Raw genomic sequence first — 22216 nt, forward strand, 5'->3', positions numbered from 1 at the left:
GCCTACCACGCTGCACCTTGGTCTCCTTCTAACAATGGACGTAACAGGAAGTTGAAGCTTGGTCGCAAATGGATCTTCCAAATGAACAATGACCCCAAGCATACTTCCAAAGTTGTGGCAAAATGGCTTAAGGACAACAAAGTCAAGGTATTGGAGTGGCCATCACAATGCCTTGACCTTAATCCCGTAGAAAAGTTGTGGGTAAAACTGAAAGTGTGCAAGCAAGGAGGCCTACAAACAGTTACACCAGCTCTGTCAGGAGGAATGAGACAAAATTCACCCAACTTATTGTGGGAAGCTTGTGGAAGGCTACCTGAAACATTTGACCCAAGTTAAACAATTTAAAGGCAATGCTACCAAATACTAATCGGGTGTATGTAAACCTCTGACCCACTGGGAATGTGATGAAAGAAATAATAGCTGAAATAAATCATTCTCTCTCATTTTATTCTGACATTTCACATTCTTAAAATAAAGTGATGATCCTAACTGACCTAAGACAGGGATTTCTACTAGGATTAAATGTCAGGAATTAAAAGAATATATACCCAAATAAAAAACAAACATCCCGCTTGGAGTTTGCCAGAAGGCACCTAAAGAACTCTGACCATGAGAAACAAGATTCTCTGGTCTGATGAAACCAAGATGGAACTCTTTGGCCTGAATGCCAAGCGTCACATCTGGAGAAACCTGGCACCATCACTCAGGAGTGGGGATGTTTTTCAGTGGAAGGGTACTGGAAGACTAGTCAGGAGGCAAAGATGAACGTTGCAAAATACAGAGATGAAAACCTTTTCCAGAGGACTCAGGACCTCAGACTGGGGCAAAGGTTCCCCTTCCAACAGGCAAATGACCTTAAGCACATAGCCAAAACAACATGGGAGTGGCTTTGGGACAGGTCTCTGAATGACCTTGAGTGGCCCAGCCAGAGCCCGGGCGGGGCTGTAATCGCTGCCAAAGGTGCTTCAACAAGGTACTGAATAAAGGGTCTGAATACTTATGTAAATGTGATATTTCAGATTTATTTTTTAATAGATTTTTTTTTAAATTGTGCAATAACACGTTATTATTTTGTCATTATGGGGTATTGTGTGTAGATTGATGAGGATAAATACTTTAATCTATTTTAAAATAAGGCTGTAATGTAACTAAATGTGGAAAAAGTCAAGGGGTCTGAATACTTTCTGAATGTACTGTAAATCATTGGTACAGCGCCCCTTCGCTAGACAAGTATAGCCCTATAATTTGTAGGGGTTCACCACAGAGCCTTGACAATGTGGATGGTCTGAAATCTTCATTGGTCATTAACAAGGAGGCCAATCTTATATCAGGGTGATTACATCAATAGTTTCTAGAAATGAGATGCATTCCATTTAGCCCCACATGAATAAAAAATGTATTAATAGAACTGAACTTGAATGAACCCAAACCATGTATTGATAGAAATGACATGTAATCGTCAAACATTGATCAGGCATATGATAATTAGGGTCAGATCCACTGAATTGGGGTCAAACTAAATGAATTGGTGCAATTCGATTGACTAAATTGACAAACTAATTTTTGTGCATGTGATGGAGAAACGTTTCATGTTACAAGGCTGGTGAAGCAGGAACCCGGATTGCCACATTTCTATTCCCGGCTGTTCCCTATCATAAATCATCCCATATAAAGTTGATATGTTTGTTTACTTTTTTGTAATTTGGAATGATCAGAACACTCAGATTTTATATGGAAATTCCCTCCTACGATAGCTGCACACTACTGAATATTATGTAGAAAATGTCAACATCGAGTGAAGGGCAATTCCACGGTAAACGAGTGCCGCTGAGACTTTACCTTTTCACTTTAAAATGTATGCCAAGCAGAAATCCTTGCCTGCAAAGTTCAACAAACCATACACCAATATGCAGGATGTCTACTTTTAACAATTGCCACGGACTATTTTACAAAGACACACTTACTTGAGGAACTGTGCATATGCAAAGTTTGGTAACAGAATGACGGTAAAATCTCCCTCAGTTTTTGATGAGACCACATTTTCTAAGAACTCTGTTAAATGCAGCCATTTTTATCTCAATATCAAATCATTTCTGGGTAACAATTAAGTTACCTTATTGTGATTTGTTTTCAATTAAAATGGTCACAAATAAACAAAAATAGCTTCTTAGCAAAGAGCAGTTTCTCAAGCAATAGTTTGTCTTACACTAAAAGGGCATTGGCATCATTTTCACAGTATTATTCCAACCTTCACAGTATTATTCCAACCTCATAGTATGGAAATATCACTGGACAGTTTATTTAGTACAACCTTCTAATAAACCATGTCTGACCCCACTTTGCCTCCAGAACAGCTCCCGAGTGGTGCAGCGGTCTAAGGCATTGCATCTCAGTGCAAGAGGTGTCACTACAGTCCCTGGTTCGTATCCAGGCTGTATCACATCCGGTTGTGATTGGGAGTCCCATAGGACGGTGCATAATTGGCCCAGCTTCGTCCAGGTTTGGCCGGGTAGGCCGTCATTGTAAATAATAATTTTTGAGAATTTGGCAGTAAATTCAACCGGCCTCACAACTGCAGACCACGTGTAACCACGCCAGCCCAGGACCTCCACATCCGGCTTCTTCACCTGCGGGATCGTCTGTGAGACCAGCCACCCAGACAGCTGATGAAACTGTGGGTTTGCACACCCGAAGAATTTCTGCACAAACTGTCGTGGCATGGATCAGAAAACCAGTCAGTATCTGGTGTGACCACAATTTGACAAATGCAGCAGGACATCTCCTTCGCATAGAGTTGATCAGGCTGTTGATTGTGGCCTGTGGAATGTTAACCCACTCCTCTTCAATGGCTGTGCGAAGTTACTGGATATTGGCTGGAACTGGAACACTGTCATACACGTGGATCAAGAGCATCCCAAACATGCTCAATGGGTGACATGTCTGGTGAGTATGCAGGCCAGAAGAAGAACTGGGACATTTTCAGGTGCTTGATCAGTTTGTGGACACCATTTGGAAAAGATAGCATAATATTATTGATCTCAGAATCTGTTAATGTATCATTTATCTTCTGGAATGTTACCTTTTTTTTTTAGGTCAAGATGTATGTTTGAGTCAATACTATCAGAGAAGAAAGAAGGAGTGGAGGGTAATAGTGTCCGGTTGTACATTTTAGTTTTGAATGTTAGTCAAACTTTGTCTAAAGTCTACAGGTATAGCCAGCTTTAAATGCTTTATAACTTGTTATGCATGAGCCTCTTATTAAGCTTATAGTTATGTTAGAAATGTTAAACTTACTCAAAATGTCTGGTCTTTAGCCATAATCATTATGATATATATAATTTTGATGATATTACATTAGAATGGGGTCAAACATAAATTACTTATATCTGGCCAGATAGCCTACTGCATTTAGCCTATTTTCGACTCTAGTCATATTGCGAAATAGATTGACTCGCTTTGATTCTATGTCCATAACACGCTATTTAGTCTTTCCCACTACTTTTCATGGCAAACCCCAGAGCCTTATAAACACATTTCTATTTTTATTAAGTAAGAGATCAGCTGTTTTTGGCGGCGCGGAATTTATTCCTAGGATGACAATTACCTTAAACACGAAAGTAGGCGAGCGGATTGATTGTGTCCTTCTATTAAAAAAATAAATAAAAATATGTACTAAGAATGACGAGGTTATTAAGTGATCATAGTGCATTAACATACTCGTAAAATAAAATAAGTGCCGCCCTCGCGATGAGTGGTCAAAGACACCTGAGCCATTAGTATTCACACAAGGAGGAAGACTACCTGGCGACGCACCTAGAACACGTCGTATTGATCGTCGCCTGTCTCCGTTTTTTGACCTGAAGAAAGTTTTTCCTTTTATATTAATTTGATTTCATGAGCTGAGCAAGATGTTCGTCGTTAGACTTATTCTCGTCTTATGCCTTGCAGTGGCCGTTTTCGGACAGATAACAAGTAAGTTTAACGGTCTCTCTCCCATTTTGGACAACAGGTTGTCATTATATAGTCTATTGAATGTCTTGTCGAACAACGCATTTCAAACCAGTTTAGTTAGTCTTAACGCTAAAATCCTCAATCGAAACAATAACAAAGCGATTCCCTGCCTCTGTTTTGCTAAAAAACAGAACTCTCAAATGTATAGACTGAGCTATGGATGAAAGGACTGACCATCCATGGTATCAACATTTGAGTTTAACCATGTTTTGAGGCTATACAGTGTTTGTTTACGTTTACAAAGTTCACAAACATAAATGTATAAGTCGAAAAATGGATATCGGAACTAAGGATTCTAGTTTTAAAGAAACGGAAAGGGGTTATGGGTTATGAGCTTGAGTTTAAACACATAAAAATAAATCAGTAAAAGTTATTAAATTATAAGACTAATGCACTGAGTTATCCTTCCGTTCTCATAAATCAGGAGTAAGACTGAAGTTAATGAAAGCAGGCTGGTAAAATGCTTTCAAGTTGCCTCTGAAGAGTGAGCGCTCAATCTGCTGTTCAATGGTCACTTCTAACTTCCAATACTAATTTACTCACACAAATTCAAAGAAATGAGTAGGCCTATAATTGTCATTGTTGAAACATCTGCATTTGCTTATTTGTCAACATTTCAGTCTTTTTTTAATACCCTTCTGTGCATGTTTATATTGTTCAAAGTTAATATGTCATTCTGTATCTCTGCAATTGAAGACAAGCAGTAGGCTACAGCAAACATTAACCAGCTATTTTTCACAAAGAGCATCTCTATAGTCACCTCTCATCCATAATTGGCTTGTATTGATACATGTCTAAAAGCAACCCCCCCCCCCCCCCCACCCAAGCGTTGTCTTGTGGACCAGTATGGGAGATTAAGGAGTGCTACTTGAAGGATTTCCCCCAGGAATTTTCTACTGTCATTTAATTTCCCTCAGATGGTACACTGCCATACAAATGGGTTGGGAGTCTGGTGAGCTAAGCTGAAATGTATTGGCGATTGCAACATTTTTACTACAAAGACATTCATAATTGTTTTGCTACTGCTGTAGGTTTAATCCTTACCAATGAAGGAAACAAATCGTTTTCATCAAATCTATGCATATGCAGTATTCATTTCGTAAAGGACCAGTCTGCCTTTGCTCCTGAAGAGTCATTTGGGTGGCCCTAAGCTTTTGAATAGATATTTGGGGTAATTCTCAGTGTTTGCAACTGTTGCAGATGCCACACAGATTCCATGTCAGTCAGGCTGTTTAGTTCCTATATTTGAGTCTGGTCCTTACAGAGTTTGGCTGATCTGGGATCTGCTTGCATGCCAGGCTTAATAGATGGTGCTAGCTCAATCACGTCACCACGTCAACAACGTTGTGTCATATTTGAACCTTTCAAATTGTTTGCCTTCACACTTTGATCCCGGTCTACAGTATTTACTACAGTATATGAAGTGGTTACTCATTTTCTATGGTGGCATGCCACCTGAAACAATGTTTTTAATGTCATTGCTTGAATTACTGTGGCTCTGGAAAGTTTTTAATTGTGAGGAAGGATAACATAAGGAATGCAAATGTATGTTGGTTCTTCTTTGCATCTATAAGAAAAGCCAGTTTTGAACCCCCAGTTGATTATATCAAGAAATTGCATTGAGTTGGTCATTGAAATCTTCATCCAACCCGTAAATGGCAAACCGGGATGTTCTGTCCTGTGAGGGGATGATACAGCTGTGGCCCACTGATTGCCCATCTCAGTTTTTTTTGTAGTCTAGGACTGCAACCTGCACTGCTTGATGGGATAATGACTATTTCAGGAATGCGCTCCTAATCCCCCCGAGTAAGCGGGAGATGTTACCACAGTAACCCAGGAGAGCGATGGCTAGGCCCTCCATCTTCTTGTTCGGCTAAAACTTGAATGACACTGCACAGTGAAGACCCCTGAGTTTCTCGCTCATTGGGATTATCAAATGGCTTGGCTTGATTGAGACTCAAATGACTCAGCACAGAAAATACCCTCGTTTATTTGCTCAGTGAGGACTTAAATGACTCAGCACAAGTGAAGAGTCCAGTGTTTCAGGGAATCCAATGTCCTGGCATAATTCCGACTCCATTGACTTAGCACAGTGAGGAATCATATTGCTTGATTCAGACTCTAATTATCTAATTCAGTCTGGAATGAGTCAATTTAAGACAACTATGGAGGACTATCCTCAATTAAGGCTCTTGTTGTGGTGAGACAAATATGACTTGAGACATTTAGGCCTACTCAGGGAACCCCCACTTGTTCGCCATGATCAATGATCACGCCTTTTTTGTGATGGTTTCTTTCCAGAGAAACGAAAAGGCAAAGTCCATGACCTCATAAATACCTAGGCTTCTCGAACATTATGTTCTTGTCATGTTGATAGGCGTATATTTTCCTCCTCGTTTTGATGATCAGTTGACCTTAGATAGTGGAGTTGATTCATATGCATTGCTTTTATAACTACTCATTGACACTGATGTGTGTTGTTTAACAACTACTCATTGACACTGATGTGTGTTGTTTAACAACTACTCATTGACACTGATGTGTGTTGTATAACAACTACTCAATGACACTGATGTGTGTTGTATAACAACTACTCATTGGCACTGATGTGTGTTGTTTAACAACTACTCAATGACACTGATGTGTGTTGTATAACAACTACTCAATGACACTGATGTGTGTTGTATAACAACTACTCATTGGCACTGATGTGTGTTGTTTAACAACTGATGTGTGTTACTCACTCATTGACACTGATGTGTGTTGTATAACAACAAACAACTATGTGTGTTGTATAACAACTACTCAATGACACTGATGTGTGTTGCATAACAACAACTCATTGACACTGATGTGTGTTGTATAACAACTACTCATTGACACTGATGTGTGTTGTATAACAAACTACTGATGTGTGTTGTATAACAACTACTCATTGACACTGATGTGTGTTGTATAACAACTAATGACACTGATGTGTGTTGTATAACAACTACTCAATGACACTAACATTGACACTGATGTGTGTTGTATAACAACTACTCACTGATGTGTGTTGTGCCACTGATGTGTGTTGTTTAACAACTACTCATTGACACTGATGTGTGTTGTATAACAACTACTCATTGACACTGATGTGTGTTGTATAACAACTACTCATTGACACTGATGTGTGTTGTATAACAACTACTCATTGACACTGATGTGTGTTGGACACTGATGTGTGTTGTATAACACTGATGTGTGTTGTTTAACAACTACTCAATGACACTGATGTGTGTTGTATAACAACTACTCATTGCCACTGATGTGTGTTGTTTAACTGACACTGATGTGTGTTGTATCAATGACACTTATGTGTGTTGCATAACAACAACTCATTGACACTGATGTGTGTTGTATAACAACTACTCATTGACACTGGTGTGTGTTGTATAACAACTACTCAATGACACTGATGTGTGTTGTATAACAACTACTCATTGACACTGATGTTTGTTGCATAACAACAACTCATTGACACTGATGTGTGTTGTATAACAACTACTCATTGACACTGGTGTGTGTTGTATAACAACTACTCAATGACACTGATGTGTGTTGTATAACAACTACTCATTGACACTGATGTTTGTTGTATAACAACTACTCATTGACACTGATGTGTGTTGTATAACAATTACTCATTGACACTGATGTGTGTTGTATAACAACTACTCATTGACACTGATGTGTGTTGTATAACAACTACTCAATGACACTGATGTGTGTTGCCATTAGTGCCCTGATAGAAAATTATTGACATGGACAAACATTTGGATTATGAGACAGGGACTCAAAAAGTTGAAATGGGACCCAACTGTGTTGGTCTTCTTCATACACTTTCAGTGGGAATGTGCAAGTACGACGGTGTGTGTGGGTAGGAGAGAAGAGTTTGGGGTGGGTTGCTTGGAGGTCAGATGTGAGGCTTCAATGGATGTCTTTCAGAAATCAGTGTGATTGTGTTTTCAGGTATGTCCACACACACACACACACATACACACACACACACACACACACACACACACACACTGTCTTATCGTCCCTGTCAATTAATAACATTTTAAGTGCTCTCTGTTGCAAGTCATGACTTGATAAAAAGGCTGTTAAAGAAATGTCTCAACAAGATGGTCAATTTTACGCCTTTAGTGATAGAATTTCTGGATAATGTAGGCCTCTGACCTAGATGTAATTTTGAGTACAATAAGTTCCTTGCATTGAATTCAATCACAAAACTAGAATAATTGATATAATATGAGAAAAAACAACACGTCACATAGAGGGATTCAAACTTGGCTAAATATTCCCTTTTAGTTAATATTCTATCCATCTGAGAGGTGGTGATAAAGGTCAGTCAGTTACTTTCTCATGGGTCTTACAATCACTAACTTCAACTTTTTTATCAGGATTTTTGTGGTTCAGCTCAGAGTTCTCAACGTTTGTGTGTTTCCCCAACCATTGTGTTGGTGGGCCGTCCCTCCTATCTGGATCAGACTCTATGGAATAGTATTGTAGCATGTCCACCCACTCTACCCAGAGTGGGTGAAACTGGCTTAGGTGATGAAATTTCGCTTCCTTACCTTGGTACACTACATGGCCAAAAGTATGCACAGTAGCAAGAAAGAGTATGTGAACCCTTTGGAATTACCTGGATTTCTGCATAAATTGGTCATCAAATCACAACAATCAAATTTGATCCGATCTTCATCTAAGTCACAACAATAGGCAAACAGTGTGCTTACACTAATAACACACACATTATTGTATTTTTCTTGTCTATATGTAATGCATAATTTAAACATAAACAGTGTAGGTTGGAAAAAGTATGTGAACCCCTAGGCTAATGACTTCTCCAAAAGTCAGGAGCCAGCTAACCTGGAGTCCAATCAATGACACAAGATTGGAGATGTTGGTTAGAGCAGCTATTTTGCCCTAATAAAAAACACTCACAAAATTTGAGTTTGCTATTCACAAGAAGCATTGCCTGATGTGAACCATACCTCGAACAAAATAGATCTCAGAAGACCTAAGATTAAGAATTGTTGAATTGCATAAAGCTGGAAAGGGTTACAAAAGTATCTCTAAAAGCCTTGATGTTCATCAGTCCACAGTAAGACAAATGTCTATAAATGGAGAAAGTTAAGTACTGTTGCTACTCTCCCTAGGAGTGGCCGTCCTGCAAAGATGACTGCAAGAGCACAGTGCAGATTGCTCAATGAGGTTAAGAAGAATCCTAGAGTGTCAGCTAAAGACTTACAGAAATATCTGGAACATGCTAACATCTCTGTTAGTGAGTCTACGATAAGTAAAACACTAACTAAGAATGGTGTTCATAGGAGGACCCCACGGAAGAAGCCACTGCTGTCCAAAAAAACATTGCTGCATGTCTGAAGTTTGCAAAAGTGCACCTGGAAGTTCCACAGCACTACTGGCAAAATATTATGTGGACAGATGAAACTACAGTTGAGTTGTTAGGAAGTGACACAAAACACAACGAAAAAAAGGCACAGCACACCAACATCAACCTCGTCCCAACTGTAAAGTATGGTGGTTTGGGGCTGATTTGCCGCCTCAGGGCCTGGACAGCTTGCTATCATTGACGGAAAAATGAATTCCCAAGTTTATCAAGACATGTTTCAGGAGAATGTTAGGCTACCAATTGAAGCTCAACAGAAGTTGGGTGATGTGACAGGACAACAAACCAAAACACAGAAGTAAATCAACAACAGAATGGCTTCAACAGAAGAAAAACGCCTTCTGGAGTGGCCCATTCAGAGTCCTGACCTCAACCTAATTGAGATGCTGTGGCATGACCTCAATAGATCAGTTCACACCAGACATCCCAAGAATATTGCTGACCTGAAACTTTTGTTTTGTAAAGAGGAATGGTCCAAAATTCCTCCTGACCTTTGTGCAGGTCTGATCCGCCACTACAGAAAATGTTTGGATGAGGTTATTGCTGCCAAAGGAGGGTCAACCAGTTATTAAATCCAAGGGTTCACATACTTTTTCCACCCTGCATTGTGAATGTTTACACAGTGTGTTCAATAAAGACATGAAAAGAAAACTGTGTTTGTCTATTGTTGTGACCTAGATGAAGATCAGATCAACTTTTATGACCAATTTCTGCAGAAATCCAGGTATTTCAAAAGGGTTCAAATACCTTTTCTTGCCACTGTAGATACCCCTTCAAACTATTTAAGCTACACCCATTGCTGACAGGTGTATAAAATCGAGCACACAGCCATGCAATCTCCATAGACAAACATTGGCAGTAGAATGGCCCATACTGACGAGCTCTGTGCCTTTCAACTTGGCACCGTCATAGGATGCCACATTTCCAACAACTCAGTTCGTCAAATTTCTGCCATGCTGGAGCTGCCCGGTCAACTGTAAGTGATGTTATTGTTAAGTGGAAACGTCTAGTGGCAACAACGGCTCAGCGGCCACACATGTTCCCAGAATGGGACCGCCGAGTGCTGAAGCGTGTATCGCGTAAAAATCGTCCGTCCTCGGTTGCAGCACTCACTACCGAGTTCCGAACTGCCTCTGGAAGCAACGTCAGCACAATGGGAACGCCTTCTCTGAAGTGATGAATCACGCTCCACCATCTGGCAGTCCGACGGATAACGGATTAATCTGGGTTTGGCGGATGCCAGTAGAACGCTACCTGCCTGAATGCATAGTGCCAACTGTAAAGTTTGATGGAGGAGGAATAATGATCTGGGGCTGTTTTTCATGTTTCTGTCTAGGCCCCTTAGTTCTAGTGAACGGAAATCTTAACGCTACAGCATAAAATGACATTCTAGACGATTCTGTGCTTCCAACTTTGTGGCAGCAGTTTGGAGAAGGCCTTTTCCTGTTTCAGCATGACAATGCCCCCGTGCACAAAGCGAGGTCCATATGTCGATCTGTGTGGAAGAACCTGACTGGCCTGCACAGAGCCCTGACCTCAACCCCATCGAACACCTTTGGGATGAATTGGAACGCTGACTGCGAGCCAGGCCTAATACCCCAACCCCCATCATCAGTGCCCGACCTCACTAATGCTCTTGTGGCTGAAGGGAAGCAGGTACCCCGCAGCAATGTTCCAACATCTAGTTGAAAGCCTTCCCAGTAGAGTTATAGCAGCAAAGGGGGGACCAACTCCATATTAATGCCCATGATTTTAAAATGGGATGTTCAACGAGCAAGTGTCCACGTCTTTTTTGGCCATGTAGTGTATCATTAACTCTATTTCCCAAAAGTCAGATTTTATAACCTAATACATCTGAAAATAAGAACTGAGCTCTGGCATAGCTGTGAAGGTTTCTCGTAACAACTTTGACGATTTTACATTTTGTGGTTCTATTTAAAGTTGTTTCCGCGTGTTTCAAAATTAGCATGACACAAGCTGAATTAAATGTAAAAAGGCTTTGAAAACAAAATCTTGGTATATGCTCAGTGCTCCGTTGATTTCAGAGACAGGCTTGTTTTTGTGAGAAATCGTAGAAAAATAAGAGGTATTTCGAATGAATATGAAAAGTGTATACTAAAATATGAAAATACTAGTAGTCATGTTTCAAAATCAATATCCATCTTTTTTATGTCCTGCGGATTCGAGAAGACATGAAAAGTTCAACGGGAAAGTGAGCCTGTCAAGTAACCAGGAGAAGGGCCTTGGTCAGGGAGGTGACCAAGAACCCGATAGTCACTCTGACAGAGCTCCAGAGTCCCTCTGTTGAGATGGGAGAACCTTCCAGAAGGACAACCATCTCTGCAGCACTCCACCAATCAGGCCTTTATGGTAGAGTGGCCAGATGGAAGCCACTCTTCAGTAAAAGACACTTAACAGCCCACTTGGAGTTTGCCAGAAGGCACCTAAAAGACTCTCAGACCATGAGAAACAAGATTATCTGGTCTGATGAAACCAATATTGAGGTCTTTGGCCTGAATGGTGGCAGCATCATACTGTGGGGATCTTTTTCAGCGGCAGGGACTGGGAAACTAGTCAGGATCAAGGGAAAGTTGAACGGAGCAAAGTACAGAGATCCTTGATGAAAACCTGCTCCAGAGTGCTCAGGACCTCAGACTGGGGCAGAGGTTCACCTTCCAACAGGACAATGACCCTAAGCACACAGCCAAGACAACGCAGGAGTGGCTTCGGGACAAGTCTCTGAATGTCCTTGAGTGGCCCAGCCAGAGCCCGGACTTGAACCCGATCGAACTTCTCTGGAGAGACCTGAAAATATCTGTGCAGCGACACTCCCCATCCAACCTAACAGAACTTGAGAGGATCTGCAGAGATGAATGGGAGAAACTCCCCAAATACATGTGCGCCAAGCTTGTAGCGTAGTACCCAAGAATACCCGAGACTGTAATTGCTGCCAAAGGTGCTTCAACAAAGTACTGAGTAAAGGGTTTGAATACTTTTTGTTTTATTCATAAAAAACTGTTTTTGCTTTGTCATTATGGGGTCTTCTGTGTAGATTGATGAGGGATATTTTTTATTTAATACATTTAGAATAAGGCTGTAAAGTAACAAATTGTGGAAAAAGTCAAGGGGTCAAGGGGTAAATGTGATATTTCAGTTTTTTATATAAACTCAGCAAAAAAAGAAACGTCCCCTTTTTCAAGACCCTGTCTTTCAAAGATAATTAGTAAAAATCCAAATAACTTCACAGATCTTCATTGTAAAGAGTTTAAACACTGTTTCCCATGCTTGTTCAATGATCCATAAACAATTAATGAACATGCACCTGTGGAACGGTCATTAAGACACTAACAGCTTACAGACGGTAGACAATTAAGGTCAAAGTTATGAAAACTTAGGACACTAAAGAGGCCTTTCTACTCTCTCTGAAAAACACCAAAAGAAAGATGCCCAGGGTCCCTGCTCATCTGCGTGAACGTGCCTTAGGCATGCGTGCCCAGGAACGCACAATCCCTCCATCAGTGCTCAGACTCTCCGCAATAGGCTAAGATAGACTGGACTGAGGGCTTGTAGGCCTGTTGTAAGGCAGGTCCTCACCAGACATAACCGGCAACAACATCGCTTATGGGCACAAATCCACCATCGCTGGACCAGACAGGACTGGCAAAAAGTGCTCTTCACTGACGAGTCGTGGTTTTGTCTCACTAGGGGTGATGGTCGGATTCGAAGGAATGAGCATTTATACCAAGGCCTGTACTCTGGAGCGGGATCGATTTGGAGGTGGAGGGTCCGTCATGGTCTAGGGCGGTGTGTCACAGCATCATCGGAACGAGCTTGTTGTCATTGCAGGCAATCTCAATGCTGTGTGTTACAGGGAAGACATCCTCCTCCCTCATGTGGTACCCTTCCTGCAGGCTCATCCTGACATGACATTCCAGCATGACAATGCCACCAGCCATACTGCTTGTTCTGTGCCTGATTTCCTGCAAGACAGGAATGTCGGTGTTCTGCCATGGCCAGCGAAGAGCCCGGATCTCAATCCTTTCGAGCACGTCTGGGACCTGTTGGATCGGAGGGTGAGGGCCAGGGCCATTCCCCCCAGAAATGTCCGGGAATTTGCAGGTGCCTTGGTGGAAGAGTGGGGTAGCATCTCACAGCAAGATCTGGCAAATCTGGTGTAGTCCATGAGCAGGAGATATACTGCAGTACTTAATGTAGCTGGTGGCCACACCAGATACTGACTGTTACTTTTGATTTTGACCTCCCCCCCTTTGTTCAGGGACACATTATTCCATGTCTGTCGAACTTGTTCAGTTATTGTCTCAGTTGTTGAATCTTGTTATGTTCATAGAAATATTTACACAGGTTAAGTTTGCTGAAAATAAACACAGTTGACAGTGAGATGACGTTTATTTACATTTGCAGAAAAAAAACACTTTTCTTTGTCATTATGGGGTATTGTGTGTAGATTGAGGAAAAAAGGTCTGAATACTTTCCGAATGCATTGTAAACGTAGTATTACTTTCTTAGCTACAGTATACATACAGTGCCTTGCGAAAGTATTCGGCCCCCTTGAACTTTGCAACCTTTTGCCACATTTCAGGCTGTGGGACACAATCATGAAGTGGAACGACATTTATTGGATATTTCAAACTTTTTTAACAAATAAAAAACTGAAAAATTGGGCGTGCAAAATTATTCAGCCCCCTTAAGTTAATACTTTGTAGCGCCACCTTTTGCTGCGATTACAGCTGTAAGTCGCTTGGGGAATGTCTCTATCAGTTTTGCACATCGAGAGACTGAAATTTTTTCCCATTCCTCCTTGCAAAACAGCTCGAGCTCAGTGAGGTTGGATGGAGAGCATTTGTGAACAGCAGTTTTCAGTTCTTTCCACAGATTCTCGATTGGATTCAGGTCTGGACTTTGACTTGGCCATTCTAACACCTGGATATGTTTATTTTTGAACCATTCCATTGTAGATTTTGCTTTATGTTTTGGATCATTGTCTTGTTGGAAGACAAATCTCCGTCCCAGTCTCAGGTCTTTTGCAGACTCCATCAGGTTTTCTTCCAGAATGGTCCTGTATTTGGCTCCATCCATCTTCCCATCAATTTTAACCATCTTCCCTGTCCCTGCTGAAGAAAAGCAGGCCCAAACCATGATGCTGCCACCACCATGTTTGACAGTGGGGATGGTGTGTTCAGGGTGATGAGCTGTGTTGCTTTTACGCCAAACATAACGTCTTGCATTGTTGCCAAAAAGTTCAATTTTGGTTTCATCTGACCAGAGCACCTTCTTCCACATGTTTGGTGTGGCTCCCAGGTGGCTTGTGACAAACTTTAAACTACACTTTTTATGGATATCTTTAAGAAATGGCTTTCTTCTTGCCACTCTTCCATAAAGGCCAGATTTATGCAATATACGACTGATTGTGGTCCTATGGACAGTCTCCCACCTCAGCTGTAGATCTCTGCAGTTCATCCAGAGTGATCATGGGCCTCTTGGCTGCATCTCTGATCAGTCTTCTCCTTGTATGAGCTGAAAGTTTAGAGGGACGGCCAGGTCTTGGTAGATTTGCAGTGGTCTGATACTCCTTCCATTTCAATATTATCGCTTGCACAGTGCTCCTTGGGATGTTTAAAGCTTGGGAAATCTTTTTGTATCCAAATCCGGCTTTAAACTTCTTCACAACAGTATCTCGGACCTGCCCGGTGTGTTCCTTGTTCTTCATGATGCTCTCTGCGCTTTTAACGGACCTCTGAGACTATCACAGTGCAGGTGCATTTATACGGAGACTTGATTACACACAGGTGGATTGTATTTATCATCATTAGTCATTTAGGTCAACATTGGATCATTCAGAGATCCTCACTGAACTTCTGGAGAGAGTTTGCTGCACTGAAAGTAAAGGGGCTGAATAATTTTGCACGCCCAATTTTTAAGTTTTTGATTTGTTAAAAAAGTTTGAAGTATCCAATAAATGTCGTTCCACTTCATGATTGTGTCCCACTTGATGTTGATTGTTCACAAAAAAATACAGTTTTATATCTTTATGTTTGAAGCCTGAAATGTGGCAAAAGGTCGCAAAGTTCAAGGGGGCCGAATACTTTCGCAAGGCACTGTATCTCCCTGGCATATTACATCATTAATGCAGCAGCATACAAGACATGGTTGGACACCCTGTTGTTGTGTGTCTGCTCACTTGAACAGGAAGGTGGTGCGGCGGGCCTTCGTGGGCAAATCTTGTCATCAGGCTTTATCATCAAAGTCTGTCATTCTCAGGATTTATGGAGCTTTCAAGACAACTGGGAACTCCGGCGAAATAAACGGTTGAATCATGACGTTAGTGATCTTCAGGTCGGAGCTCTAGAAAGAGTCCCAGGTTCCCGACTTGGAATTCCGAGTTGGATGACAGTTCAAAATGTTTTTTCCCAGTCCAAGCTTGTTTTTTTTCTAGAGTTCCCAGTTGTCTGAGATATCCCAGTTCCGATTTTCCAGTTGTTTTGAACGCGGCAGAAATCATGACAGCATGGCCAATGTTGAATGTTTATCCTTTTAAGCTTGGAAAAGAGACCTTTAAACACAGACTTGGACCACACATCCACTCCAATGAATAGCATGCTAGTGATTGCTTTGCAGTGTTTGCAGTTAGCCACTGATACCTTCCAAACCACTCATTGTTGAATTTGCGATTTCCAACTTGTTGTGTAGTGTTTATGTCCAATGGCCGATGAGCACCGATATGTTTTAACTATCATTTCTCCGTATTTACCTCTGGCTGACTCACCACCACAGAAAGCACTGAGCTAGGCTGGAACACCTGCATTACTCAAGAAAGCAAAAAAAAAAAGAGACTGTTTGTATGCGGCTTTATTAACTCAAATATGTTTCGTTTTTTTCCATTGTTTGCAAATTGATATGTGACACGTATTAATGCCAAAATAACATGCAAAACAGACAAACCTGCACTGAATGACGGGTCGCCACTGGTCATTAAAAGGAGTTGGTAAAAGCAGTATAGGAACTTATCAGAAGAATTTAAGTGCAAGTGCCAGGAATATTATGCAGTTTACTTCCCTAACCATTACAAAGTAGTTTAATTGTAGGGCAAATTCATGTCCCGAATTGTCTTGTGTGTTTTATGGGTGGACGTGAATCATTATATAATTTTACTGTGACACGAAAGAGGAAGAGACAGTCAAAATCGGTCCCTTTCCTGGCTGCTCACCCCCCCCCCCCCCCCCAGTGAACACTGGTAACCAAGCGATAAATCTATTTAGTCACACAACACAAAGTACAGAGCAGGTTACCTACCTACAGTACAAATAATGGCATTGTCTACTCCTAGTAGTTATGGCCTTGGACAGTGGACTCTTGTGTATTTTATTGCATTACCTGCTTTTTCTCTGAGGGATACCCGTAAATATGTTTCCTCTGACAGAGTAGGCATATACAATGTAGAGTGAAACTTTAGCCAGGTGCCTCAAGTGTTGCTGGTTGGATAGCTTTGTTCTCTTTCAGGGGCCCCTGTAGTTCTCTTGGGACAGGGTTGAGCTGTATACAGTCAAGAGCTGAACCCACAAGACTCCAAATAAAGACCCTATTCTTTGCTGCTGCTGTTCTGCAAGAGCATCACGGTGGACAGTGAATGAAAGGATGTGGGTGTTTGTGTCTGCATTGTCTGTGTGTAGGGGTTGGTGTCTGCTTCAGTTATGACATATGACCGTTTAATCAGTGTCTATCTATCTTGGTGAACTTGGATCTGTCTTATCCTGCCGACTACAATTATCCAAATGAATGGCATATTATAGATTTTATCGTAGCATTAAGTAGCAATGGCTTAATTCGCAGAGGGACCTAGCCTATACTGTATATGGACTTAGTTTGTCGTGTTAACTGTTACATGCCCAATGCTGTACTTTTATTTGTTCACAGCTTGCTGTTACGTGCCCTGGATTTCACCTGAAACTTAAACATAACGCAATGTTTATCATCCCGATGGTTTTATGATCAAGGTGACGCAGTCTGCTGAAGTGGACACATCCTGTGTTTGGCAACCCTGTTATTGACGTGCTATATTATGACTTTCAGGTTTGGTGGAGGGAAATATGGTGGGGAGGGTGGAGAACTTTTCTGAAATCCGAATTGACCCATAGGCCCTACCTTTAGGCACTTCATGTAGATCTGAAAGGATTAGATAGGTATAAGCAATATTGTACTTTCACCTTTTTGACTGAGTTACACCTGTCCAAGCCTTTAGCTCTACAGAAATACCTAAGGGACATTGGATAAGGGTTCTTCCCACACCCCTTCTACCTGAAGTGTGCACTTGTTCAAGTGTCTACCATATTTCTTACACCAGTCCAATTCTTTGAAATCCTTGAGGGGGAGTGAATGAATAGATACCGTCACCTCAGGGAGAAGGGGGAGAAACCATATTGGGCTAGGGTGGAACATAGAGGATAGGAAGACTCAATGTTTTTCCAGGGCCCATGCCAGTACGTTGTGGGAGTCTTCCCAGCTGGGCTGATTAGAGAGGGGAGGAAGAGAGTCTGGCTGTGGCAGTACAGCCTTGTTTCCATTGTGTAACAGTAAATCAAGAATGAACTGGTCTTCTCTACCCGTCACAGTACCTGACCATCGACAATATTTCCTGTTCAATTTCATTATATAGAGTTTCTTAGAATTAAAACGTTTTTGTAACATATACATTAGCTTACATTATCTTAAAGGGCAATTCCATCACTTTTCAACCTCATATTCATTATCTCCAGTACAATACCAATACCAGTTTCTACATATGTGAAAACGCCGCATTTCTAAGTTTTGTAGTTAAAAATATGAAGTTAAAATGTTTTACTCAATGACATCAAAAGTAAAAACATTGATTTTCAAACAATACGAGATTTGCTGTGACACTGAAATGGCAAAAAAAAAAAAAGTGGTGCAATTGCACTTTAATCTTTTTTTAATCTATACCCTTCAGACACTAATCCCAATTCTGAACCCCCAGCTACTGCGACTCCCACGTCTACTGCGACTCCCACATCTACTGCAGCTCCCACGTCTACTGCGGCTCCCACGTCTACTGAGGCTCCCACGTCTACTGAGGCTCCCACGTCTACTGCGGTTCCCACGTCTACTGCGGCTCCCCCGTCTACTGCGGCTCCTCCGTCTACTGTGGCTCCTCCGTCTACTGAGGCTCCCCCGTCTACTGCGGCTCCTCCGTCTACTGCGGCTCCCCCGTCTACTGCGGCTCCTCCATCTACTGCGGCTCCTCCGTCTACTGCGGCTCCCCCGTCTACTACTGCTCCCCCGTCTACTGCGGCTCCCCCGTCTACTGCGGCTCCCCCGTCTACTGCGGCTCTTCCGTCTACTGCGGCTCCCCCATCTACTGCGGCACCAACACCAACACCGGAGGCCACTACAACACCATCAAAATCAGGTAGGCTCATTAGTCGTCCAGCTATCCTTCTTGTTTTTCCATGACCAAGGGTGTCAAACAGCAGGGCCAATTTCATATGGGCCGTCATGTTGGCTTGGTAAGATTTTTTTCTTAAAAAAAAATGAATTAAATGACTAAAGCCATATAGCTTGTAGAAATTATAATGGCTGTGTCACGACTTCTGCCAAAGTTGATGCCTCTCCTTGTTCGGGCGGTGTTCGGCGGTCGACGTCGCCAGTCTTCTAGCCAATGCCGATCCATTTTTCATTTTCCATTTGTTTTGTCATGTTTTCCCACACACCTGTATCTCATTTCCCTCATTATGTGTTGTGTATTTAACCCTCTATTTCCTCCATGTCTTTGTGTGGTATTGTTTATCTGTTTTCACGTACAGTATGCGCACGTTAGGCTGGTTGCGCTGGGTTATGTTCAACCCGTATTTGTATTTCGTGTTCGTTTGTGCCGTGTGCTCTACTTCTGGTCTACTGCACCTGACTTCCTACAGCCCTTCACGCATACCTTGACAGGCTGATGGAAAATGTTTAACTTAGCAATTACTGAAACGAAAGCTAGACAGTCAGGGAACATTTATTGAAAGAGGAGTAATTGTTTTGCAGATTTTGACGATAAAACAAAAGCTAGAGTCATTGAGCATCAGAAATTCCAAAGACTATGGATAGAGGAGTATATTTTTCAAACTGTGACGGCAAGGCAATTACAACCCATTTTCATTGCTGCCCTCTAGACATCAGTGACTTAGTTGTTTAGATGACAGAATGGCAGCTCCCTAAATTGACTGAAATAGGATATGGATTGGGTTAACACCATTATCAGACCTAGCGAAGTTATCTGGTGACATGATTAGATTTCAGGCAATTATTTCAATGCACATATACAGCGCCTTCAGAATGTATTCACGCCACTTGACTTTTTCCACATTTTGTTGTGTTACAGCCTGAATTTAAAATGGATTAAATGTAGATGTTTTGTCACTTGCCCACACACAATAACCCATAATGCAACAGTGACATTTTAAAAATGAAAATCTGAAATGTCTTGAGTCAAAAAGTATTCATCCCCTTTCTTATGGCAAGCCTAAATAAATTCATGAATAAAACTGTGGTTAACAAGTCATATAATAAGTTGCATGGACTCACTCTGTGTGTAATAATAGTGTTGAACATGATTTTTGAAGGACTACTTCATCTCTGTACCCCACACATACAATTTCCTGTAAGATCCCTCAGTTGAACAGTGAATTTCAAACACAGATTCAACCACAAAGCAAGGGAGGTTTTCCAATGCCTCGCAAAGATGGGCACATGTTGGTATTTTATTTTATTTAACCTTTATTTAACTAGGCAATTCAGGTAAGAACAAATTCTTATTTACAATGATGGCCTAGGAACAGTGGTTTAACTGCCTTGTTCAGGGGCAGAATGACAGATTTTTTTACTTGTCAGCTCGGGGATTCAATCTAGCAACCTTTTGGTTACTGGTCCAACGCTCTAACCACTAGTCTACCTGCTAATAACAATAACTCAGTTGCCGGAGAGGAAGGAAACCGCTAAGGGATTTCACCATGAGGCCAATGGTGACTTTTTAAAACAGAGTTCAACCGCTGTGATAGAAGAAAACTGAGGATGGATCAATAACATTGTAGTTACTCCACAATACTAACCTAATTAAAGAAGGAAGAATACAGAATAAAAAATATTCCAAAACATGCATCTTGTTTGCGACAGGGCACTAAAGTAACACTGCAAAAAATGTGTCTGTAACTTTTTGTTGAACTTTTTGTCCTGAATACAAAGTGTTATGTTCGGGGCAAATCCAATACAACACATTACTGAGTACCACTCTCCCATATTTTCAAGCATAGTGGTGGCTGCATCTTGTATGCTTGTAATCGTTAAGGACTGGGGAGTTTTTTAAGATAAAAAAGAAACGGAATGGAGCTGAACACAGACAAAATCCTTGAGGAAAGCCTGGTTCAGTCTGTTTTCCACCAGACACTGGGAGATGAATTCACCTTTCAGCAGGACAATAACCTAAAACACGGTAGTTACTACCCATTATGGGCATAGCCAATTCAATATTAAAATCAAAAATGAGTGCCCCATTGTCAATCTTAAATGGTGATATGATATCCCACTTTGGATATTTTTTTTTTATGTACATCATTTTCAGAGTAAGAATTTAAAAAGGTAATTAAATTTTGTTCATAATTTTCAGGATTCACAGATGAATAATTGACACCTGGTGTCGTGGCAGGTAGCCTAAAGGTTAAGAGCATTGGGACAGTAACCGAAAGGTTGCTGGTTCAAACCTCCAAGCCGACTAGATGAAAAATTGTTCTGTGCCCTTGATCAAGGCACTTAACACTAATTGCTCCTGTAAATCACTCTGGATAAGAGCATCTGCTAAATGACTAAAATATAAAAATGATTTACTTTTTTACAGCATTAATACACTCTGTATAACAAGTATTCAACTACAGTATTCAACTACAAAATACAATATTTTGTTATTTGTAAACATTTATACATATTTATTAGGCATTTGTAAGTACTGCATTGCAAGGATACATAATAATATACAAACCATTTTTAAGCATTTATAATGGCTTATTTATTAACGTTTTTATAAATTGTAATAAATTAATGCAAGTAAATAGTTACAAAACATATCATTACAACTCCTATTTTAGAGCAAATAGTAAGGTTTCAAGTAACAGAATCTGTGCTAAAAATTTGCTTGCAAAAAATGCCATATCACAGTACTTGCAGTGGAATTTAAAATGATAAACCCGGCAGTTTGGGTCCTGGATGCTGATTGGTTTAAACAGCATTTCAGCCATGAGTATATCAGACAATATTCCATTTGTTTACTGTTCTATTTATGTTGGTAACCAGTTTAGAATAGCAATAAGGCACCTCCGGGGTTTGTGGTAGATGGCCAATATACCATGGCTAAGGGCTGTATCCAGACACTCCCCTTCACGTTGAGCATTAAAACAGTCCTTAGCCATGGTATATTGGCCAATATACCACACCCCCTCTTGCCTTATTGCTTAAATATATAACCAGCACAATTGTGTGTCGCGTGCAATATAGGCTAATTGAAAGCTGCAGTAATTCAAACTAATTTGAGTAAGTGCCACTTGTGTGTATATATCTTTTTAATTTTAGTCATTTAGCAGACGCTCTTGTCCAGAGTGACTTACAGTTAGTGCATTCATCTTAAGATACAGTTGAAGTCGGAAGTTTACATACACCTTAGCCAAATACATTTAAACTCAGTTTTTC

At 41.0% G+C, this 22216-nt stretch overlaps 1 protein-coding gene across 1 annotated transcript in view; it reads left to right on the plus strand.

Annotated features, from left to right (window-relative positions):
• Positions 1–3735: 3735 nt before the first annotated feature.
• Positions 3736–22216, plus strand: part of LOC139367537 (mucin 13b, cell surface associated) — a 36679-nt gene continuing 18198 nt past the window's right edge. The window contains exons 1-2 of the mRNA XM_071105782.1: positions 3736–3972; positions 18477–18908. Of these exons, the coding sequence (XP_070961883.1) occupies positions 3909–3972; positions 18477–18908 (496 nt within the window). The 5' untranslated portion in view covers positions 3736–3908. The remainder of the gene's footprint in view (positions 3973–18476; positions 18909–22216) is intronic.

Source organism: Oncorhynchus clarkii, chromosome 16, assembly GCF_045791955.1.
Source record: "Oncorhynchus clarkii lewisi isolate Uvic-CL-2024 chromosome 16, UVic_Ocla_1.0, whole genome shotgun sequence".
NCBI lineage: Eukaryota > Metazoa > Chordata > Actinopteri > Salmoniformes > Salmonidae > Oncorhynchus > Oncorhynchus clarkii.